This window comes from Sciurus carolinensis, chromosome 2 (genome assembly GCF_902686445.1).
Source record: "Sciurus carolinensis chromosome 2, mSciCar1.2, whole genome shotgun sequence".
Lineage (NCBI taxonomy): Eukaryota > Metazoa > Chordata > Mammalia > Rodentia > Sciuridae > Sciurus > Sciurus carolinensis.
The window spans coordinates 188,933,181-188,957,086 of record NC_062214.1 but is presented as its reverse complement, the minus strand read 5'-3'; the positions used below and the strand labels follow the sequence as shown (position 1 = coordinate 188,957,086).

General features: G+C 54.5%; 1 protein-coding gene across 2 annotated transcripts in view; it reads left to right on the top strand.

Moving 5' to 3' along the window:
* Window positions 1–23,350, top strand: part of Lgmn (legumain) — a 30,866-nt gene extending 7,516 nt beyond the window's left edge. For both annotated transcript variants that reach the window (XM_047539179.1, XM_047539178.1), the window contains exons 2-14: window positions 2,827–2,989; window positions 14,521–14,618; window positions 15,346–15,427; window positions 16,981–17,066; window positions 17,600–17,675; window positions 18,222–18,284; window positions 19,101–19,167; window positions 20,189–20,307; window positions 20,389–20,478; window positions 20,639–20,839; window positions 20,996–21,166; window positions 22,487–22,554; window positions 22,798–23,350. In XM_047539179.1, coding sequence (XP_047395135.1) covers window positions 2,831–2,989; window positions 14,521–14,618; window positions 15,346–15,427; window positions 16,981–17,066; window positions 17,600–17,675; window positions 18,222–18,284; window positions 19,101–19,167; window positions 20,189–20,307; window positions 20,389–20,478; window positions 20,639–20,839; window positions 20,996–21,166; window positions 22,487–22,554; window positions 22,798–22,840 — 1,323 coding nt within the window. In that variant the 5' untranslated portion in view covers window positions 2,827–2,830 and the 3' untranslated portion in view covers window positions 22,841–23,350. The remainder of the gene's footprint in view (window positions 1–2,826; window positions 2,990–14,520; window positions 14,619–15,345; window positions 15,428–16,980; window positions 17,067–17,599; window positions 17,676–18,221; window positions 18,285–19,100; window positions 19,168–20,188; window positions 20,308–20,388; window positions 20,479–20,638; window positions 20,840–20,995; window positions 21,167–22,486; window positions 22,555–22,797) is intronic.
* Window positions 23,351–23,906: the final 556 nt, after the last annotated feature.

The window sequence follows — 23,906 nt, the reverse complement described above, 5'->3', positions numbered from 1 at the left end:
GCCATGGGCCAAACACACTGCCTGGCTTTGTGTTTGCTTTTGTGGTTCTAGGGATTGAACGGCGGAGGGTTCTGCCGCTGCGGCCCAGCGCTTTATGTTTTTATTTTGAGACAGGGTCTTGCTAAGTTGCCCAGAGCTGACCTTGCACTTGCCATCCTCCTGCCCCAGCCTCCCGCGTGGCCAGGATTCCAGGCGTGTGCCACTGTGCCCACTACTGCTTTTTTTTTTTTAAATAGCTGAAGTTCTATTGAAACGTATTGAATTGCTTTACGTATTGAATTGAATTGATTGGTCACCACAGAGATGGCCTAACTGGAAAAACCAAAAGTGTTCAGTCTTTCATTTTCCAGAGAGATGTTACTGACCCCCCCCAGGGAAGGCTTCCCAGCGAGCCCTGGTTGCAGCCACGGGGCTACTGGGTGGGCTTGGAATTGGGTAAGAGCTGCCACTTGGCCACCTCAGTGGCCCCTCTCTTACCCTCCGGGGCCCTGGGGAGCTCTGGGGACATAGGTTTTCCCTCTCTGGGCTGATCTCCCTCTTGGTTCCTTGTACGTTTGTATACTTGTGCCCCGGGCGGGTAGTGGGACCTGGAGGAGCCTTCTCAGGGGTTGGGGGACCCGTCAGTCCACGGACCTCATCTCTTATGGTCATACTAAACTTCTTTCCTCCCAAAAACAACCAAAAAAGGCAAATCGGGAGCACCTTGCCCTAGTTACGCCTTCACAGAGCGACAGTGTTGCTGCAGAAACCGGACTTCAGACGATGTGGGCTTACAGATGCGAGCCGGGTTCCTGGGTGGGAGACATCCCTCGGTGGTGGAGCTGCAGGGCCTTGGCGGGTGGCGGGTCGGGCAGGGCTGGGCCCGAGGAGGCCTGGAGCCTGCAGGGTGCGTGCAGAGGCATCTGGGAGTGCAGGCTGAGGCTGGCAGCATTCGGGTCATGGGAAACCGGCCCCATGCAGTCCCAGGCCCTCCCCAGGCCTGACCATCAGAATCTGCATCCTCCAAGATCCCGGGTGAGCTGGGTGCTCACCTGCATTGTGGAAGCCCTGAGTTCTTGGCACCTGCACAAGAGCACCAGGGCTTCACTCTGTGCTTGGAGTACGAGGAACAGAACGCTGAGGACGATTTCTTCCCCGCAGAGGTGGGTCACCTGTCAGCTGACTGCGTGCTCCGTGAGGGCAGAGGCTTTGTTGCTGTTCAGCTGGGTGCACAGTACCTAGGGCGTTGTCCTGCAGAGCCGGGCAGGAGCCTGGCCGAGTGGTGAATGAGTGGACAGGTGGAGGCGGAGGTCGGCCTCGCAGCCTCCCTTCTGCTCTCAGTCCCCACGTCTCAAATGCAGTGTCTTCCTCTTATCACAGAGTCACAGGCCTGGCTGTGTTTTCTCCAACAGGAAGGCAGTTATTTAGAACAGCATAGCCAGGACACAGGAGAGGTCTCATCTCGTACTGCAGGGTGACCAGAACCAGGCCGTGTGCCCACCTTTTGTGCTTAAAACTTTACAGCGTTGGCATTAGCTGGCATGGTAGCAGTGCCTGTAGTCCCGACTTCTCAGGGGCCAAGGCAGGAGGATTGCTTGAGCCCAGGATTCTAGACCAGGCTGGGCAATGTAGGGAGACTCTGTTCTTAAATAAAGAAGTTTTGACATTGAAGTATAAAATAAGGTTGTATTTCATTAAGAATTAAGTCTAGAGATGCAGAGCCACATAGCAGAGTGCTGGGGCAGGGATCTTGAGCAAAAGGTTTTTCCTCTGGCCAGGTCAACTTCGTGGACTTTGGACAGGTCACTTGCTCTTGCCCCCGTAAAGCCGGAGCGAAAATATTTGCCCCACCTGTTCCACGGAGCACACGTACATGTTCTGTTAAGTCTTACGCACAGACGTGGATTCACATTTGATGGTAGCTTATCCCGATAATTCACCCATAAACATAAGTTGTCCCTCACTGTTGTTAATGCTGAACATGTACTGAATGCTTACAGGCTTTTTAAGTAATATACATGAACTATAAAAAAGAGGCAAATAGGAAAAAGATCACACTTGGTTGTAAACATATTTGAAAACTATTCCTAATAAAGATAAAGAAGATAAAGATAACTATTAAAGATAAAGATGACCATTACCAAAAAGGGAAAAAAAACTGAAAAAGTTCAATCTTAATCCCACCTACCAACCAGCAGTAACTGCTATTAAATTGTCTGCTTTTCACATTTTTTCTATGCAGTTTATATTACTTGCATATTCTTTTCTTTTTTCTTTTTTGGGTACCAGGGATTGAACTCAGGGGCACTTGGCCACTGAATCCCATCCCCAACCCTATTTTGTATTTTATTTAGAGACAGGGTCTCACTGAGTTGCTTAGGGCCTAGCTGTTGCTGAGGCTGGCTTTGAACTTGTGATCCTCCTGCCTCAGCCTCTGAGCCGCTGGCATTACAGGCTGCACCACGCCTGGCCTTGTATATTTTCTTGTTTCTAGTATGTGGTAGATATTTTGCCCACACAATGAATTTTGTTGATGAATTATATCTGCTCTCTTTCGGGTTGTGACAAAAACTTTAAAAGGTCCCCAAAGTGCCTTCTGGATGTTCTCTGGTCATAGGCATAACTTCTGCTCCTCCGGAGGCTGGGCAGAGAGGCCTGGGGCAGCCCCTTCTCCATGCAGTGGAAGGGGCCACGCAGACGGAGCAGAAGCGCTCTGCCTGTGTCCTCCTCAGCGTGTGGGGCCCAGTGTTCTTGTCTTTGGTTCACTCGCTGTGGGTGCTGCAGGGTCCACTGTTCTTGTCGTTCCTCCTTAATCGACTCTGCCGCTTGCTTCTCTGGTTCCTGCAGTTGAATGCCACGGTGCAGAATGACTTGGAAGCTCACCGTACTGCTCAGCCTGGCCCTGGGTGTCACTGCTGCTCCCACTGGTGTGGACGACCCTGAGGATGGCGGCAAGCACTGGGTGGTGATCGTGGCCGGCTCAAATGGCTGGTACAACTACAGGCACCAGGTGAGACAGCGATGCTGCTTTTCCTTTAAGACGAGCCCTGGGAACAGTCCTGGGTGGTGGTGGTGGGAAGCCATTTACACTCCATTAGGTGCCTACAGTGTGCGTGTGGACAGGATGTGGGGAAAGGGACCCTCCTGCGTCAGGCGTGGGTCTATAAAATGTGCAACCATTAGGAAAACAGTTTGGCAGCCCCTCAGAAGTCCCCTGGAGCCACTCGAGTCTGATGCAAGGTGTCTCACCTGGGCCTTACTGATAACGCTTTGCTGTTGGGCCGCCTGGTGCAACGCTGGGTGCTTAGCAGGGCCCTGCACCTCTGCCCACTAGATGCCAGCAACACGCCCACCCCCTGTAACAGCCCAGATGCCTCCAGGCATTGCCAGATGTCCCCAGGAGGCAAAGCCCAGGTTGAACCCCGCTGGCCTTTATAGACAGGGAAACTGAGGCCTGGGAGACAAGGTGCCGTGCTGACGTCACAGTGAGGGAGGCAGACAGGACCCAGGCCCAGGACTCTGCTGAAGGCCCCCAGCCCCTCTGCCCTCTGCCAGGCTGCTCTCCTTGCCCCTCCTCCTGTCTCTTCTGGCATCCACCAACTCAGCCCATCAGAGTCAGAGAAGAACCCAGGTCTGAGCATACATTAAATCGAACCTCCTGGTGGCAGTGTGACACGGCGCAGCCCCTTGGGGACAGCCCGGCAGTTCCTCAGAAGGTGAAATAGAGTTGCCCTGTGATCCAGCGACTCCCTCCCAGGTCTGTACCCAAGAGAAACAGCTCATCTACACAGAAGGAACTTGCACGTGGGTGTTTTTATCAGCCTTGTTCCCAGCAGCCAAAGCCTGGTGTCCCTCGGATGATGAGCGGTGAGCACAGGATGGTGCCGGCATGTCAGGGAATATGTGCACATTCTTCAACATGGACGAGCCTTAAACGCATTGTGCTAAGTAAAGGAAGTCAGGCACGGAGAACACGTGTTTTTGGTTCCATTTAAATGAAAGTCCAAGTTAAGGAAATCGGCAGGAATGGAAGGTAGATAGTGGTTGCCAGGGCTGGTCAAGGAGGGGTTAGGAGCGACTGCTAATGGAGATGGGGTCTTTGGGGGGCAGTGCAGTTGTTGTGGGGTTGGATAGTGGTTGTGGTGAATGTACTAGAACCACTGAATTACGATATGAAGAGTTTGGCTTCTATCCTGTGACTTATATCACAGTAAAGCCGTTATTTTAAAAAAATGCAGTCTTTTCAGGAACGAGCCGCCTAGACTGTGGGAACCTGCACGTGGGCTCTTCCTCGGGAGCGCGGTACCCTGTGTGTAGGAGGTCTGCTTCCTGTTCCCTCTCTGGGGCTGGATCAGCCATTTGCCCAGCATGGTACAGCTGGCCCATGAGGTTGGGCCAGGATTCAAACCAAGGCCTCTGGCTCTAGAGCGGCTTCATCCAGTAGGAGAGCCACATGGGTTGTAAATCTTCTAGCTGCCATGTTTAGAAAATATTTTTGAAAATAAGTGAAATTAATCTAAATATCTTATTTAAACCAGTATACCCAAACCATTACTGTAGTCACCGTATTAAAAGTGGATGAAATGCCTTCCACTGTTTCCTTCGTACCAAGTCTCTGGAATCCAGTGTGCACTCACAAGCCGTGCCGCTCATTTTGGACTAGCTACCTCAGGAGCTTGGTAGCCACATGTGGCCAGTGGCTGCTGTGTTGGACAGCCCAGCTGCAGAGCTGTGTCCTTGACTGTTGACCGTCGGTGAGAACCGGGCTAATAGACCGGCCACCGTGTCTGTTTTGAGAGCCATGGAGTAGAGGTTTGGTCTAGATGAAGTCATGACTCATTTCGTGAGTGGGTTTTGTGTGCTAGCCAAATAGGAAATTTGGCTTGATGAGAAAGTTCTTATCTTGGCAGCTCGATCTCTTTTCCTTACCTACCCACTGACCTGACCAGGGAAAGAGCCGCCCGCGACATGTCACTCTCAGGTTTCCCCTCCCTGACTAACCACGAGTCAGAAAGATAATAAGAGCAGGTCACACATGCTGATTCATCAGCCACGCTGGTTTTCATACAACCGACTTTAAAAAAAAAAAAAAACATTGGTTAAACATTACGTGGGAGTTATCTAGCTCCGCTTTGCTCCCAGGAACGTTTTTTTGAAAAAGTGTTGCTAGTTCGGGAGGCAGGGGAAAAGTCGTAGCCGCAGACCACAGTCTGTCCACAGCAGTGAGGCTGTGTGGAGATAAACTGTGCCCGGTCAGCCCCACCTCAGCTGCATCCCTGCCTCTGTCCCCAACCAGCCACCGACGTGTGCTTCCAAACTGTGGAGGTTACAGCAAAAGGACACTTCAAAGAACTGTTCCCCAGGACTGTTCCAGGGCCAGGGTCTTCCAGGAAACCCAGGCAGCTTGGAGACCCTGCCACACCTGATTCTTGCAGTCATGCCAGAAAGATTTCAGGCACGTCACTCAGAGTGACAGTGTGAGTTTATTAGAAGGGATAGGAAAGGGGAAAGGGGGACACGCTCAAGGGAGAGAGGGGTCCTCTCAGAGAGGAGAGGGATGGTGTGCCCCTCCCGTCATCCAGTTTTATTGGGGAAGTTTCCAGAAAGCCCTGCCCAAGTCCACCTCTTCACTTTTGACTAACAGCAGGATGCCACCAGACTCTGAAGTCCCCCTGCCGTGACAACTCAAGGTCATTTTGGTGCAAGCTGACCAGTTCCCACTGGAACTTGTTCTTACAGATTTTATGGCTGGGGAGAATTACCCTTATCTCCCAGAGTTCTGGGATCTGGTCTGTGCGAGGGTCACAGAATTCTCCCTGAAAGCACCCAGAAACCACTCTGGACCCGGGAACTCACGCAAGAGATTTTATTAAGGGAGCAGGCAGAGTGTCTCCCTGCAGGGTGAAAGAGAGAGAGAGAGAGAAAAAGAGAGAGAGAGAGCCGGGAGGGGGAGAGCGTGAAAGCAAGGAGGATGGGCTAATAACAATGGGCCAGTGGCTGGTAGGGAGGTTCCCGGGCTAACAATCTGGGTTGTAAGGTTGAGGGGAGGCAGAATAATGGCGGCAGCAAAATAGCAGATCTTATGCCAATAGTCCCCTTCGGGGTAACTCGCGTTCTTCTTATCGGCACTTGGGGGCCTGCGCTTCTGTAGGTGGCAGGTGGTTTGCTGAGGAATGTGGACTTCAGCCAGACAGGGCTGCAGGTGAATTGCTTTTTAAACGTGAGGCACGAGGGGGTCAGCACAGTGGACCCGGTTTATAGAATCATCCCCTGACCCTCACGTCCACCACTTGTGTCTGTCTGTCCCCGTCACGGCCTGCGCAGGTTTTTGAGTTGACATGTACACAGAGGTTTCCGTTTTCCTTGAATGAACACGGCACCCCTTACCGAGAGTCCCTCTTGTCCTGGGAAGATCAACATGCCAGGCACCACTGCGTCATCGGCAAGCGCTTTCCTCTGCTCCGTGGCGGTGGTTTCAACGCTGCTTTGTCTTGACCAGATTGGTTTTCTCTGTTTCTCATTTTGGAAGGGATGACGCGGGGGCTGGTCTCAGTGATGCTGGGAGGACACTCGGTGTCCAGCGTCCTGCCTTGGGGGAGGAAGGAGAGAGCCCTGGTCCTGAGAATGGAGGCAGAGCGAGCGAGCTGAGGGCGGGAGGAGCTGGAGAGGGAGCCGGGTGGCCCTGCAGAAAGGGAAGTGGACACCGGGAGCTCACGCAGAGACATCTGTGCTCTCCACCTGGAGAGGGCCTGGCGGGGAGAGAGTGCTGGCTCTCAGGAGGGAGCGCGCCATCCCAGCATAAGCCACAGAGGGGCTGAGTGGCAGCAAGTGGCCAGGAGCAGCACTAACAGGAAGTGGCCCTCCCTGGCCCTGTTGGCGTCAGGTGCTGGGGGCAGCATCCTGCTGAAAGAACGTTCTCTCACAGAGCTGGCTACGTGCCAGGCTCAGCTCCAAGCACTGGCATGTACTATCTCATTTGCCCTCAGACACTGGAAGAGGATAGGTCCTGTTATAACTCAGTCCCAGACTGGGAAACTGAGGCACAGAAAGGGTAGGTAGCTTGGCTCAGGTCACACGGATAGTACTGGGTGGAGAGGATTTGAATCCAGGTGGTGTGGCTCTGCAGCCCCTGCTCATGACCCCTCCTCTGGTCGATGACAGTTTATCACCTTTTGTTTTAAAATAGTTTCTCTTTTATTTAAAAAAAATCAACACGTTAAGGCTTATTGTAGAAAACTTAGGAAAAAAACAGGTACGCAAAAGAAAGTGGGTCAATTGTGCCGCTCAGAATCAGCGTTTGTGGTGGTGTTTTCTGACTGTCTCCAGGCAGAATGTCCCTGTTGGTTCACCACTGGAGGCCTGTGGTTTGCAGAGGGTGTGTGGTGGGGTGGCAGGGGACGAGGAATGGCGATCCTGGTGCTATCCGGTCAGGAGCCCCCGGCCTGGGAGGGCAGGTGCACAAATACCTGAACACCAGGCTGAGAAAGGCCAGTACCTCAGGTTCCAGGTCTGGGTCAGGAGCAGGTGGCTGGTCAGGGAGGGACAGGAGGACGCTTCTAGAGGACAGTCTGGATTGAGTCTGGAGGTGGGCATGAAGGGCGATGGGACTTCTGTGGGCAGAGCTGGGAGAAAGAATGAGTGGCCCATCTGGAGGGAAGAGCATGGCTGCAGGGGGAACAGCCATGGAGCGGTGAGTGGCCAGCGTGTTAGGGCGCGGCGCGTGCACATGGCCACAGCCCCCACGGTGGTTTGAAGGTCAGAGTGTGGGGACTCCACAGTTGGCCCAGTAAGCAGTTCCATACTGTTGTCTCAAACACAGGCCTTCCATTTTCCCCTCTGCCATCATTGTTGTGATAACCTGTCCTCAGGAAATTTCTCCTCATGTTCATAAGGTGGCTGCAGCAGTACCAGGTGTCACATCCAAACAAAACAAAACCCTGGAGAAGAGGCCGTCTGTGCGTCTTGTCTGCCTGTCTCTTCCTTCATCAGCATAAGCTTTTTCCAGGAGCTATGGGCAGACTTTGCCTCATGTCTGCCTGGCCATGTTCATATCAGTTCCTTCTGAGGGAAAAAGGCTTTCCGGTTCTTACTCAGGGAAGCTCCTGACCTGATAGGAAGGAAGAAGGTGACCAGAGGGTAAGCAAGGTTGGCACGTGGTCAGATAGGCAGGACCGGGGAACCAGGAGGAGGCTGGAAAGCCCAGTGAGGACATGGTGAGGGGCGAGGAGTGGACGGGCCAGTTCTGCCTTCCACTGACTGACTCAGAGCTAGACAGAGAAGCCGGGCTGGCCCCACGCCTGGTGATAACCAAGAGCCAGGAGGGGCCCTGCACCGCGTGCCCCGGCAGGCTGCGTCCCCGTCGGGGCCTCAAGCCTGGGGCTCTGCACACGCTTTTCTTAAAGGACCAAAGAGTAAATATTTGACGCTTTGTGGGGTGAGAGGCAACATCAGGGATGCAGGGATGGAAGCCGGACTGACGAGCGGAGACCAGGGCGCAGGGAGTGCCCGGGGCAGTGGTGACCCTGGGCAGTCTGGTCTTCAGGCGGTCGCTTCCCTCGGTACGAAGTCTCTGAGGTTAGTCCAAGTTGGTGCAAAGTGTCACTTAACATTTAAAAAAGAAACGTGGGCAAGTGGGGAGGGCCTAGTGGGTGCAGAGCGGCTGAGAGGGTGCTGAGCACAGGCAAGGGCCGCTGGAGCCGCAGGACTGTCCTCGTTAGGCCAGAGCACACAGGACCCTAGAAAGAAGGTGGCCTTGGACTTGGACAGGCCTCAGGTGCAACTGCTGCTTGCTTACCTGTCTGTTGTTTTGAACAAATGACATCATCTCACTTTGAACCTCTGCTTCCGCCTCTGGGATGTGTGGCAGGAAGCGAGGAGCCGTGGACACCTGTCAGGTGAGCAGAGCTGACTGGAAAGTGGACCCCTTCCTGGTGACTGGGCATGGCAGCTGTACTGGCCTTTGTTCCCAATGTTTGCCTTACTGAGCTCACAGTTGACCGGGTGGGTGACTGAGCACCTGGGCAGCCAGCGTGAGGACAGAGCCTGAATCAGGAAGTCACGAGGTGCCTTAGTAAGTAAGCTGGCGGAACTCCCAACGCAGGCTTGAAACCCGCTGAGTCACAGCAATCCCTGCTCGGCATTCCAGAAGGCTCTGCCTTTTTCACGAAGTCTTGCTCAACAGCCCTCCAGTGTTACTTCATGTGGCTTTTCTGCTTTATGAGGGAAAAATGCTTATAGACTAGATGTGTTCCAGGGGAGTGATTCACGTGGCCTGTAAAACCACTTCTAAATTTTTTGAGTGTCTGGAACCTTACTTTTATTTCATATATGACTCCAACAGGGAACCCTTTTGAGTTCACATGGGTAGAGGCAACCACTCCCTCCAAGGGCCACGGAGAGAAGCCTGGTCCGCCTTGGAGTCCGCCGTGTGGAAGAAGGGGCCCAAGACAGGGTGGGGCAGGAGACCTGGGTTTGCATCCGAGCAAGCTTTGCCCCCCAGCTTGTCCCCGTCTGTAATATGGAGATAAAAGTGCATGCTTTCAAGGTGCTGTGGCCAGCAGGGCTCCAACACAGGACACTCCTGCACCTGCCCCTTTAAAAGTCCACATCGAGGCAGAGTTTACGTTCATCTGTAATCCACCCATGTCAAGTATGCAGCTCAGTGATACTTGAGTAAGTTCACCAAGTTGTGAGAACATCAGCACAAACCAGTTTCAGGATGGTCGGTCACTCCAGTGATGTCCCACTTCTAGCCCCGGCCACCACCGATCACGGCCACTGCAGTGACGTTGGCCTTTGCTGGACATCTGTATAGGTAGAACTAGAGATGTGAGGTCCTCTTGCCTGCTCCTGGCGGGGTGTCCCTGGGTTCTCTCCGTGGTGTAGCACTCTTAGGAGCCTCATTCCTCTCTGTCACCAAATGGTGCCCGCCACGTGGTAGACCGCATGCGCTGGTCTATGCTCGAGTGGATGTTGGGCTGTGTCCAGGCGTTGGCTCTTGGGCACCACCTGCGAAGGGTTGGTGCGCATCTGGGTGAACGCTTTTGTTTCTCAGGGCAGATGCCTGCTGCGGCTGTCAGTCATACAGAAGCACTTTTAGGAAGCTGTTAAGCTGTTTTCCAAAGTGGCTGTGCCACCTAGCTTCCCACAGGCCGGGTGTGGCGCTTCCTGCCCCTCTGCTCCTCAGCAGCACTGTCCTCCACCTGGCTGTCCTTTGAAGTCCCGGCATCTAAAACTCTCATGAGGTCCGATTTCTAACCTTTTTCTTTCACAGACCAGTGCTTTTGGCGTCACGTGTGGCATCCTGGTAGCTGTAACTCAAGGTCCCAGAACTTTTCTGTTGTCTTCTAAAAGTTTTATTCCAAGCCGGGCATGGTGGCACACATCTGTAAACCCAGCAACTTGGAGGCTGAGGCAGGAGGCTCACAAGTTCAAGTCCAGCCTCAGCAACTTAGTGAGACCTGGTCTCAAAATACAAAATAAAAAGGACTGGGGAAGTGGCTCGGTGGTACAGTTCTGTTAGGTTCAATCCCACTACTAAAAAAAAAAGCTTTATTCCAGCTCTTACGTTTAAGTCTGTGTTGCATTCTGAGTTAATTTTTATGTGTGGGATGAGACAAGGGTCTCCAGTTCCACTTTTTTGTGTGGAAATCTAAATTGTAGCAACAGTTTCTGAAGTCCGTTCTTTTTCTAATGCAGTTTTGAAATCAGAAAGTGAATGCCCTTCACTTCCATTCTTCCCACTATTTTAGGTCTTTTGCAATTCTGTGTAAATTTCAGGATTATCTTGTCCGTTTCTGCAAAAGAAACCTGCTGATCTCTTTAAAGATTAGTTTCATGGTTTCAAAGCTTCTGACTCATGACCATGAGATACCCCTCCATCTGTGGATCATGTGATGGTCAGCTTCTGTCACTATAACAAAAGATCTGAGACAATTAACTTATAAAGAGAGAAGGCTAGTTTAGGCTCATGGTTTTAAATGTTCCAGTTTATGACCAGGTCGCCAGTGCTTTGAGGCCTCTGGTCGGGGTGCTGGGTGGCAGTGGTGGGGCATGCTGGAGCAGACTTCTTACCTCAGGGCCCGGAAACAAAGGAGAGAACAGGAGCTGGCAGTGCCCTTCAAAGGAAGGCCCCCAGCAAGCCAAGACCCTCCAGTGGGCTCCGCCCCCTTAGGCCCTGGCACCTCCCAGCGCCCACCCCGGCCCAGGCCTTTTACACGTGGGCCTTGGGGCGACATCCGGCTTCCAAACCACAGCAGCTCTTTAATCCCTCTGCAGCATTGTATGATCACCACTGTGCGCAGCTCATGCTGCTTTCATTAAGTTGACTCCTGTTGAGTTTTGGTTGAACCTTCCTTTTGACATCGGACAGGAGAAAGAAACACAGGGGGGCTTTTCACAGGGGTGAGCGAATCTGCCCAATTCCATTTCAATTTAGGGGTAGGTTGAAACTGACGTTATAGTTATTCGATGTTTTTCTTATGGAATAGCAAATTAAATAATGTGTCTACAACGCAAGTGGACAATTTAAAGTGACAATAATGAGGTGAATACCTGTGTTCCTCGCACCCAGCTAAAAGAAAATAAAATGCCTAGTACTGTCTCTGTCTGATGGAGCCCCCTCACTTTCCCCTGGGCACCAGGCTCTTGAGTGTTTTGCCAGTCTCCCTTGTATTGCTTTCTGTGTATATTTAATTGTAAACGACATGATGTCTGCGTTATCTTGTTTTGACGGTTGTATAAAGCGTGATTGTAGTGAAGGTGTTTTCCACCAGGTGTTCTTTTTCCCATTACGTTCCTGAGATTCCTCTGTTTGAAGCCTGGGCTGTATTTCACTCATTTGCAGGTATCCCCCATGTAAGCAAAAGGCAGTTTATCTTTCCAGCTGTCGATGGTCCCTGGGGTTGTGCCTTTGGGTGACGCGGGGAAGCATCTCCCGTTGTGCCTTGGCGAGACTTCACTAGCTGTAGGCGGCAGAGTCGCCTGGTAGGAGGGCGCATGTGTCAGCCTGATTGACAGCGTCAGGTGTTTTCAGAGCGCAGTGCCGGTTGCCCAGGCTTCTGCCGTAGCTGGTTAGCTTCCTGTTGCTGATGTAACAAAGGGCCGCAGACTTTCCTCTCGCACTTCTGCAGCTGAGAGTCTGAGGTGGATCCACGGGCGGCCGCCAAGGCCTGGCCTGTTCCTTGGCAGCCTTGGGGGAGGCTCTCTTCCCACCTCCCCAGCTTTCAGAGCCGCCTGCCTCCTCCCAGGACTGGCCCTTCTTCCCTCCTCAAGTCAGCAGGCATCGGGGAGTCCTTCCTGTGTCACGCAGAGGCAGACCCCTGCCCCCTCCACAAAGACCTGTGACTAACTTGGGCCACGATTAATGGAGGAAGAAGGGCCAGCTAATCAGCTCCTTAAGTCCCCAAGCGGTGTCGCCTCCCCCTTGCGTGCACTGTGACTCGCTCAGGGTTCTGGGCATCGGGTGTGCACGTCTTGGGGGACTACTTTCTGCCTTCCACAGTTGTACGTGAAGGTCCTCGGAACCCTATAGACAGGGGACTTAGGCATGTTGTGGTTTGTGTGTGTGTGTCGTGCACTGCATGATGACGTTTTGGTCAACAGTGACTTCATGCATGACCATGGTCCCCTAAGATTAGATGGCCTGGTGACATGGTAGCCAGCTAGTTTGTGAAAATATATGATGTCTGCACAACAGAACCAGCTGATGACGCATTTCTCAGAGCACGTCCCCATTGTCAGGTGACCCACGAGCTGGTCTCTGTTCAGACTTCCTGCCTCTTGCTCTCTCCTTGGACCTTTGTGATTTTAGTGATTTCTGTGTCGCTCCACAGGAGGCCCTCCCCAGCTCTGGAGTCAGAATGCCCAGGGTCTTTGCCATGACCCGAGTGTGACTTGGGCAGGCACCTCCCCTTGCCAGGTTGCTCTTTCCCCTTCTGCGAAGTGGGGTGTGACCTTCATCACCTGGTGTCACTGTGAAGCCAAGTGAGATAACGTGCAGGAAGCCCCAGCACAGGGCTGGATGGTGGAAGACGGCCAGGGGACATGTCCGTTAGTGGCTTCCCTCAGTAGTCTCTCGTGTGCCTGGCCAGGCCTGCCCATTCACTGTTCAGCAGCTGTACCCCAGCACCGTCTTTGCCATGAAATGAGTCCGTGTCTGCTTGGAGCCTGCAGACCTGACGCCAGACTTAACCTTTGGCAAGCTTTATTTTTATTTATTTATTTTTGGTACATGGGCTTGAAACCAGGGGCGCTTAACCACTGAGCCACATCCCCAGCCCTGTTTTATAGTTTACTTAGAGATAGGGTCTCTCTGAGTTGCTTAGGTCCTCGCTGAGTTGCCGAGGTTGGCTTTGAACTCGAGATCCTCCTGCCTCAGCCTCCCGAGCTGCTGGGATGACAGGTGTGCTTGCACCACTGTGCCCAGGGCCGGGGCAAGCTTCACGTTCACTGAGATGCTGGTGCTATGTAGCAGGGGACCCGCAGGGACCCCGGTCTTCCCGTTCCCCGCTTACTTCCGTCTTGTTCCAGGAAGGACATAGTTAGCCACAAGCAGAAAGTCAGGCAGCATTCTCCCTTCTGCCTGCAAGTGATTTCCACATCGGAGCCTGGTGTGAGTCAGCTGCAGTAAGCAAGCTGCGTGTCTCCCCCGGCGTGGTGGAATGGCACGCGAGAAGCTTCCTGTGGCCTTGGAGCTGCCTGCTTTTGAGTTGTCACAGCTTTAAACTGAGCAGTGTACTTCTAGTTCAGTTCCCCTGCTAAGCTTGTCTTCCCCGCCTCTCAGGATGGAGGCCGTGGCAGGTGAAGCCCTCTGGTCGGAGCTACCGCTGAGCTTTCTGTAAGCTTGGTGGGCTCAGCGGGCACAGTTAGTGGCCAAATAAAATCGGACGGAAAGTGGCCAGAGCAAGCTTTATTGGAATTTGGCTCTCAGGTGAAATTCCCAGCCCCCCAGGGTACAGCTCAAGTAGGGACCTGGAGAAAATTGCGTGTGGCCCTGGCTACCCAGGGTTTTTGTAGACCAGGATGAGAGGGGGTCCTGCTGAGTGACAGGTGGATGTGAAGAGTCAGTGGAATTTTCTGGCCCACTTGATGGTCACCTTTGGTGGGCTGGCCTTTGTTCCAGCTGCTCAGCTCTGCACCCTACAGTCGCCTAAATTTCCGACCTAAAACTTTCAACCTGTCTGTCCGCCATTCTGAGCCGTTTCGTTTTTGAGACCTCAGTCCCTGCTCTCAGGAGTCTTGTGTGGCCTAAAACATGAGAATGGACTTTCAGGCCCGACCACGGCCCCTGCGTCCCCTCGCTGCAGTGTGTGGCCCGCACGCGTGCCGGCTTCCCCGCACACCAGAATCCGCATACCTGGGGTGGGTGGGAGCTTTTAAAATGGAGGTGAAAAACATAAACGTGTATTTTTAAAAGCAAGGACTTCAGAACCTGACCAGTAGGCAGCGATCGGCAGCACGTCTCCCAGGAGGCAGGCGGCTGGCCGCCAGGAGCCCCACTGCCTCCTCCTCAGGCCCAAGGGTGCCGGTCTCTCCTCACAGGCCGACGCGTGCCATGCCTACCAGATCATCCACCGCAACGGCATTCCCGACGAGCAGATCGTGGTGATGATGTACGACGACATCGCCAACTCCTCGGAGTAAGTGGGCTGCTCGCAACGGGTGGTGGAGCTCAGGGCCCGGGGCGTGGGCCACGGGTCACCACCAGCGGCAGGCAGAAGGCCGCGGGCTCTCGCCCAGCTCCCAGTGCATCCTGGGCCTAGGCAGGGCGGGGACAGGAAGGCAGCAGAGGCCCTTTGAGCGGCTAAAGCGTAGATTCCTTCTCACCCTGGAGAGCTGTCCCGTGGGGTCCGCGGGGTCTGCAGGGTCCCTGGTGCCTGCCTATTCCTGCACCACGGCGGAGCCCAGCACAGGGGCCTGTTTCTGGGAGGCTCTTGCTTGGGCGCTGGCTCCCATGGCCCTCCGTCTGCACCTTTGTGGCTTATTGCACTTAGTTTCCTGAGGAACGAGGATGAGCAGGGTGGGCGCTGAGCTCGCTGTTCCTGCTCCCCGCTGGGGTCACCCTGCAGTGGTCCTGAAGGGCACCGCCCTCCATCGCTGTCCCAGGGTGCTCAGAGTCCTGCTTTCTGTCTTCTGTTTGAGGGACCTTGGTGGGCTCTGGTCCTGCCCCTGCTGCTACTGCCCCGAGCTCTTGGGTGGTGTGACCTGAGGTGGCCACCTGCCCAAACCACCAACAGAGTGGGGACCCACAGGCAGTGAGAAATGTCTCGCACAAGCAGTGGTGACCGCCCCTTCGTGTAGCGGGGCAGGTTTTGAAGAGAGGTTTCAGACGGTCACTCTCGTTTCAGTCTTGTCCTTTGATTCCAGGAACCCCACTCCAGGTATTGTGATCAACAGGCCCAACGGCACGGACGTGTACAAGGGTGTCCCGAAGGATTACACCGGGGAGGTGAGGCCACTGCGGGGCAGCGGGTTTCATTGCATTTCATTGATGATTTTCCTTATTTCTTGCATTTCTAGAACCAGAACCTTGCCAGACCGATTTCTTGTCTGTGTTCCATGTTTCTATTAGTGTCTGAGGAGTAAATCATGAGAGAGAGAGAGAGAGAGAGAGTTTGCATGTGCATTCATGTGCTGGGTGTGGACCCAGGGCTTCTTGCGTGCTAGACAAGTGGTCTACCACCAAGCTATATCCCCAGCCCTATTTTATTTTATTTTATTTATTTGAGTCTGGGTCTCACCATGCTGCCCAGCCTGGCCTTGAACTCCTGGGCTCAGGCCATCCTCCTGCCTCAGCCTCCCGAGTGGCTGGGGCTTAGGTGTGTGCCACTGCACCCAGCTCAATTATGAGAGTTTTGAAAGAAAAGCAGAAAAAAGGAAAAAAAGACAGTTTCTAATAAATTGCAATCTGTCATCGATCCATTTCAGGTCTTTGCATACCTTAAGTTTAATAATACATTTCCTTCAGTGGTGACCTGATTCTCTTCAGGTATTGATGTTGATCTGATTTTGGATTATCTGTGCTCTTTTATGAAAATCAATTTTCTCCGCCCTAGGCCTAGTGCAGAGTATCTTGGAATTTTCCTGAGGACAGGTTTTTGGTAATTATCACTTTCAAACATTTTTATGTTCCCCCCTCTTGATGGAGCATTTATAAAGTGGCAAGTTTAACAACACTGTAATGACCTCAGTCTGGTTTTTGTCATCTCTCTTTCGTAACTTCAGAGGGATCTCTTGGGAGATTTTCTTTGTGATAAAGAAACATACGTCTGGGCTGGGGTGGTGGCTCAGTGGTAGAGCGCTTGCCTTGCACGTGTGGGGCACTGGGTTCGATCCTCAGCACCACGTAAATAAGTAAAATAGAGACATTGTGTCCATGTACAACTAATAGAAAAATAAAAAAAAGAAACATTTCATCTGAAGTCTAGTATTTCAGTTTCATTTTTTTCTTTTAAATTCAAATATAGTTCAGTTTAATATCACATATATAACACAGCTGATTCCATTTTGGTGAAATTGTTTCTGCGTGGTTAGAGAAGGGATGTTTGGAACCGGGGTGTCAGGATTTTCGGTGATTGTTTTTCTTTTGTCCTTTTCTGTATTGCATTTAATGACCAGTATTAGTTTTACAGACTCCCCCTGAGGACTCTGTCCCCGCCTGGGACTCAGCCTCTTGGGTAGCCAGCTGGATGCAGAGGGAGGGCTGCCTCAGTCCCCGAGGGTGTTTCTTCCTCTCCTGTTGTTCCCTGCCCGTCAGCGTCTTTGAATTTCTCCGCACACTCTATGGTGGCGGGGAAGGAGCAGCAGGCCTGTGGAGCTGCGGTCTGCAGAGGCTGAGATGGACTCCCCTGGGTCGCACTCGGGCCCCAGAGCACCGCCTGGGGGTCTTCCTGGTTTTGGCGTGTTTGCTCGAGTCTCAGGGCTGTGGCTGGGGTCTGGGCTCCTCCAGCTGTCTGGTTGGGCTGGTAGCTGCCTCTGGCCTTGACTCCTGTCTCCTCGCAGGACGTCACCCCTCAGAACTTCCTCGCTGTGTTGAGAGGCGATGCGGAAGCAGTGAAGGGCAAAGGCTCTGGAAAGGTCCTGAAGAGGTAACGTCTTTCCGTGGACATCGCGCTCCTCTCTGGAGCTGGAGCCCCAGCACAGGGGCTCCTGTCCAGCTGTGAGAGACTCCAGAGGGGAGCTTTGTCTTCTCCTAGGACAGCTGCACAGGGCTGATTTTCAGTGACTTCTCTTATGGCCCGTTTCTGTGCCCAGTGAGCCCTGTGATCCCAGGTCCCTCGCTGCTCTGGATAAACGTTCCCTGTTCCTTAAACCCACTGTGTTGTCGTCTGTGGGTTGTAGCGCTGTCCGCCCAGTGCCTGATGGAGCACGCTGAGCCGGGTGTGAGTCCCTGCAGGCCCCTCAGGTGCAGAGTGCGGCTCCAGGACAGGGCTGTGGCTCAGATGGGCCCTCGGGAGCAGAGGGGAGGCCACACAGAACCTGTGTTCCTCCTTGACCTATTGGCAACGCTGATCCTCAAGCTCCTTAGCTTTTTGATTAGGGCAACTGTTCAGAGAAATGAATTAAAAATAGAAATGGGAACCGCGGCCCTGGGGCCTCATGGCGGCTCTTCCCTTGGCAGTGGCCCCCGGGATCATGTGTTCGTCTACTTCACTGACCACGGAGCTACCGGAATACTGGTTTTTCCTAGTGACGACGTGAGTGTTCCTTCACGTTGGATCTTGGGAGGCTTTTGATTTGTGCTGACTGGCGCAGGCGTGCACCCGGCCTGGGTGCGGGGCTGCCTCCCTGGTGCTGCGCCTTCTCCGGCATCCTCCTCACATCCACAGACACACTGGGAAAATGGAAACCAAGGCGGCGTCAAGGTGCAGCCTGTGGCGTGTTTCCTGACGCCCCCGCGTGCTGCTTAACTCCTGTGGCAGCTGAACTTGGGGACGAGCTGGCAGCTCGCGGTCTGTCTAAGGACACCTCTCCCATCTGGTTTTGCACACAGTCCTCCTGTCCCGGCCTCAGTGGCCGTCTTAGGAGGAGAGTATCACACACGACGTGTCAGGGTGAAGTCCCTGGACACCTGGGACAAACCGAGTGAAGAAACGTGTTCTCTGCCCCGTTTAAATATGTCCTGAACACGGTTGAGGTTCCCTTCTGCGGGTCTGACCGTTGGCCGCGGTTACCTCTGCAGGTGGGTCACCAGCAGGGGCCTCTCTGGTGTGCTGCCTGACGCCAGTGTCCTTACCTTTCAGCTTCACGTGAAGGACCTGAACGAGACCATCCACTACATGCACAAACACAAAATGTACCAAAAGGTGACGTCAGCCCTGGGGTGGCCTTGGGGGAAGAGCTTGGAGAAGGCAGGGAAGCAGAGGCCACCGCAGCATGACCTGCCCTGTGACTGGGTGGCTGTTTCTGGAAAGGGTCCCTCCTGTGCTTTGACCACTGGTTTCCGTGATCCTTTCGTGATCCTGGGGCTGTGGCTCCTCCGTCAGAAGCGCTGGAGGGTGCTGAGGACCCGAGTGTGGCCCTCGCGCCAGGTCTGGCCAGCAGCAGTGTGGGCGCTGATTCGCCTCGCTCAGTTTCCAGGTGCAGGTCTGGGGACACAGTTCGAGGTCAGCTGTCCCTGGGACTGTCCCCAGGGTTGAACCGAGGGAGAGGAACATACCACCATCTTGTTTTATTTCCACTCTGGCCCTCTTGCCTCTCTAGCACCCTTTAGGACTGCGGAGGGCAGGGCGCGTGTGGTGGTACAGAAAGACGGCCTCCCCACGGGTCTGCTCTTGGAGGCTGCTCCCCATATCTGGGCGACCGTTTCCCTAGCATCGTGTGGCTCCCCTTCCCCATGTTATGTCGGCCAGTCCATCATTTTTTTTTTTTTTGCGGTGCTGGGGATTGAACCCAGGGCCTTGTGCTTGCGAGGCAAACACTCTACCAACTGAGCTATCTCCCCAGCCCCAGCCCATCATTTAATTATTAGCACTGATCAAATTGACCCCTTGTCAGATGGCTCCCGTGGCCTCTGCAACAGCCAAAGGAAAGACTCCCGTGAGCAAGGACCAGGCAGGGGCGGGCGGCAGAGCCCGGTGGCACTTGCCGGGCTGGCGGGCAAACGTCCTGTCTGCCTGCAGATGGTGTTCTACATCGAGGCCTGTGAGTCCGGCTCCATGATGAACCACCTGCCCAGTGACATCAATGGTAGGTGGAGAGCGCGGTGCGGCAGGGCACTCAGCAGGACCATCGGCCTCCTCCTCGTGGCCCAGGTGGAACCACGCGCTCCACACAGCAGGGGCCACCAGGGCAGCCTGGTGTGCAGACATGGGGGCTTTGGGCTGGCAGCTGTCACCACTGCTCCCCAAGGATCAGTCAGGGAATGAGGACTCTGCGAGCTTCACGGTGCACCTCCAGGTTCTAGGAAGCTACCCGAGTCCAAAGCCGGGGGTCTGGACCAGCCAGGGTCTTTTGCCGCAGGTTGGTCGCGCTTTCTGATCCCGGGCAGGTGACTCACCCCTTTGGTCCTCAGTTATCCTCATGTGTGAGTGGATGTGCAGCAGGGCCTGCGTGTTGGGCTAATGTTTTAATCACTACGTGTGCCCCGCGCTCTTCTGCGCCCAGGCGGACGGAGGCTGAACGGCATCTATTGGGAGGTCTGCTCCAGCTGAGTGCTTCCCTTTCTTTCTACGTTTAATTGATTGATTATTGTTTTTCTTTGCTGGGGATGGAATCCAGGGCCTTGCACAGGCTAGACAAGTGCTCGGCCACTGAGCTACGCCCAGGCCCCTTGCGAATGCCTTTTTAATAAGTAAGTGTCGACTCTCTAGAAACCAGGTTAGTCCCGTATGCGCTGAGTGACATGCCACTGGGCTCTGCGAGCAGAACGGCGGACACGCTCCGTGTGCCCCTGTGTCGCTGCGGGGAGTCCGTCTAGTGGCTTCTCTTTCTTCCACGTTTAATTTTAGACAGGAGATCCGACTGAGCGGACGGGGCTGGAGCGCAGCTCAGTGGTCGAATGCTTGCCTGCCATTGTGAGGCCGTAGGTTCCATCCCTGCACCCCCCAAATGCTAGTAAATCTACCTGAGTGGACAGGGCTGGTCACCCACCCTGGGCCGAGGAGGTGGCAGGCTTCGCCCTCACAGGGGAGGTGGGAGCCTCCACGCTCCGGGTGTGGCCCTAGGCGAGGAGGAAATGCCACTCCACGGCTCCTTTGATTCCTCGCAGTTTATGCGACGACTGCTGCCAACCCCAAGGAGTCGTCCTACGCCTGCTACTACGACGAGGAGAGAAGCACCTACCTGGGCGACTGGTACAGTGTCAACTGGATGGAGGACTCGGACGTGGTGAGCCCCTGGGGGCCGGCCGGCTCGGGGTGAGCAGTCAGGCTCTGGGCCCGAAGGACATTCACGTTTTCCCTTCTGCAGGAGGACCTGACCAAAGAGACCCTCCACAGGCAGTACCAGCTGGTGAAGTCCCACACCAACACCAGCCACGTCATGCAGTACGGAAACAAAGTGAGGGGCCTCCCGCTCCCGCTCCCGCTCCCCGCGCCTGACCGCGGCTTTTCAGTCTGCACTCAGGGCCCTTGGCTGGCCCTAAAACTGGGAAGACGGGAGCCTCCTAGGGAGGGACTGTCCGCTTAAACTAATATTCTCTCTCCCTCCCCCTCTCCAGTCCATCTCTGCCATGAAAGTGATGCAGTTTCAGGGTGTGAAGCACAAAGCCAGTTCCCCTATCTCTCTGCCTCCTGTCACACACCTTGACCTCACTCCCAGCCCGGAGGTGCCCCTGGTGATCCTGCAAAGGAAACTGATGAAGACCAATGATAAGCAGGAGTCCCAGAGTCTCATCAAGCAGATCCAGCAGCATCAGGATGTAAGTAGCGCCGAGGGATCCTTCGCAGGTGCCATTCCCAGCCGGGGTGGGCGCCTCGCACACTCCGTCTCCTTCAGGACACCTGTGCTGGCATCTGTTCCGCGGGTCCCAGAGGCAGTGCCGCCAGACGCAGCTCAAGCACTCGCTTCTCCCCAGGCCAGGCACATTATCGAGAAGTCGGTGCGCAAGATCGTCTCTCTGCTGACGGCCTCCGAGGCTGTGGGGGAGAGGCTGCTGTCCGAGAGAGCCCCGCTCACCGAGCACAGCTGCTACCAGGAGGCTGTGACGCACTTCCGCACGCACTGCTTCAACTGGCACTCCTCCACGGTGAGCTGGGGCCACTGCCGCTGCATCTGACACCCCAAAGCTGAATTCCCTTCATTGCCTCCAGGAAGGTTCCATCCCGGCTGAGGGTCCTTAGGTGGAGAAGAGAGGAAGGAGGTCCCACGCCCCCTGGCCATGATCTTGCCCTCCGTGGGTGGGAGTCTCCAGAGGCACAGGCGACACTCCCGCCTGTCTTCCAAGTGCTTTCTCCTCCTCACCTGTTGCTGCCCATCAGCCCCGCGGGTTCTTCCTGGGGTTCTTCTGACCCCTCCTAAGATGCATGGTGGTCACACCCTGGTCCTGGAGGAGCAGGAAGAATGACGTTCCTGCAGCTGTAGGATGTCAGACCTGAGAAGCCTGGTCAACACGGAGGCTGCTGGCCTGCTAGAGAGGTCGGCAAGCTGGCCGAAGACCAACCCCGTCCACAGTCTGGTTTTTGTTTTGTTTTCTTTGCTTTGAGACAGACTCTCATCAAGTTGCTGAGTCTGGCCTTGAACTTGCCAGCCTCCTGCTGCCTCAGTCTCCCAAGTCCTGGGATCTCGTGGTGTGGCCACTGCGCCCGACCCACAGCTGGTTTCTTTTCTTTTTTTTTTTAATTTTAATTTTTAGTTGTCAATGGACTTTTATTTTATTTATTTATATGCGGTGCTGAGAGTCGAACCCAGGGCCTCACACATGCTAGGCAGGTGCTCTAACACTGAGCCACAGCCCAGCCCCACACAGCCTGTTTCTAAATGTGAGGATTTGCTGTCACGTGGCCACACTCTGTGAGGTTGCCGGCTGTGCACACTGCCTCCGTGCTGTGCAGTGGAGCAGCAAGGGGACTTCACCCTCTGGTCCTGCTGTTTTGCACTGTCATCAAAGGGAATCTCCCTGCTCCCTCAAGGGTGTTCCCAGGCCCCCCTGGAGTTTTTGTAAACAGCCCAGTCACTCGCGGTTCCTGGTCAGCCCGTTGGACATTCACACACCCCACTTCCCTCCTCAGTGCATCTCCCAGAATGAGGTTCCCAGAATCAAAAGGCAGACTTCTAGGGGAAGTCCCCACACACAGGGGAGCAGGGCCATCGGGAGGTCCCCATCAGGACTCCTCCCCTTGGCTTGAGAGCACAGGAGGCCTGCCACCCCTGCAGTGTCTGTGGACCCCTGTGTACATGCCTCAGTCTGTAAATAATGCCATGCTCTCAAAAGGGACAGAGGGGTCCATGACCCAAAGAAGGCCCTGAGCCCCTGGCCGAGATGCCTCGCCTCTGACTGCAGCGGTGGCACCTCCCAAGCTGCGTCCGCTGTGCGGCGATGGTGATGCTTGGTTCTTTTGTCTTCTAGTATGAGTACGCTCTGAGGCACCTCTACGTGCTGGCCAACCTTTGTGAAAAGCCGTACCCCATCGACAGGTAATGTGCACAGGCACTGGCCATGGGTGTCGTCCCAGGGTGGCGGGGAGGGCACTGCAGGGGCCATTTCGCCTCTGCTGCCCGCTGCCCGGCTTCTTTCTGGAGACTTTTGCCAGTGGAGTCCAGGGTAACTGTGTTCTCGGTGGTGGCTGGGCGTCTGTCATGGATGACCCCTGCTCCGTGGGGACTGTCTGGCTTTCTTCAGAGCTGAGCTGGCTCAGTGACGCGTTTCCTGTCTTACAGGATAAAACTGTCCATGGACAAGGTGTGCCTTGGTTACTACTGAACAGCTGCCCTCTCCATGCTTCTCCCGTGAGCACCGTCCTCGGGTGCTGTACTAACCAGAGACTGAAGTGGAGCCAGAGGGGCGCCAGCTGCCGGGGCCCCTGGGCGTGCTGGCGGACACTCTGGGCCTCTCCCCAGGCCTTCCCGTCACAAGACCTCACTCACCTATATTCCTGTCTTCCGCAAGGACAGGGCACACTCTGAAATAACTGCAAACTGATGTCAGACTGTGTTGAGAAAGGGACGTTCGCTTTTTAGGAGTTTTTTGGGTTTTTTACCCCGTAGTTTTCAGGAGCAAGCCGTTCGCTGGGGCTGCCAGACCTGTGAACGGATCTTTGTTCTGAGAAGTTGAAGCTGGAAACTCTTTTAAGTCTTCAGAATGATTTCATTGAGGAAAGTAAATCCAAAATGGAAAATTATTTTTAGAAAAAAATTATATAATTTTTGATTGCTTTTGTATTTTATTCTGTAATAATGGATGAGTCTTAAAAAATAAAGATTTATAACTGAAGCTGAGTATGAATTTCTGGCCACGGCTTGGGGGTTCGTGCTCCTGGCCCTCGCTCGTGGTGGGCCCGCGGGCCTCTGCCTCCCCCGACTCTGCCGTTCCGCCCCTGCAGGCCCAGCGCAGCCCTGTCGGCTCCCGTGCCTCCGCGCTCCTGCCAGGAGTGCTTTCCCTCCTCCAGACCCCGGAGCTGTACCTCCAAGTGCCCGTCCTTGAACTGCCTCCCTGCTCTTTGCAAGTACCATCTCCTCGGGCCCAAGGACAGTAATGTCAGGGTCGGTCCCTGCACCAGCTGCAGGGCGGGGAGGGGACATCCCAATGGAGAGCATGCCCTCCTCCAGGGCAGAGCCACTCATCTGCTTCTCCTGACCCCGTGCACACGCACACACGCGCACACATGCACACACGCGCACACACGCACACACGCATGCGCACGTGCACTCAGAGCTACATGGCGTTTGTTAGGGATGCGAGGGAATAGGGTGGCCTCCTACAGGGTGGAATCCCACAAGGCAGCAAGAATGGGGAGTGGGCTCTGAGGTTTCATGTAACAAGTAAAAAA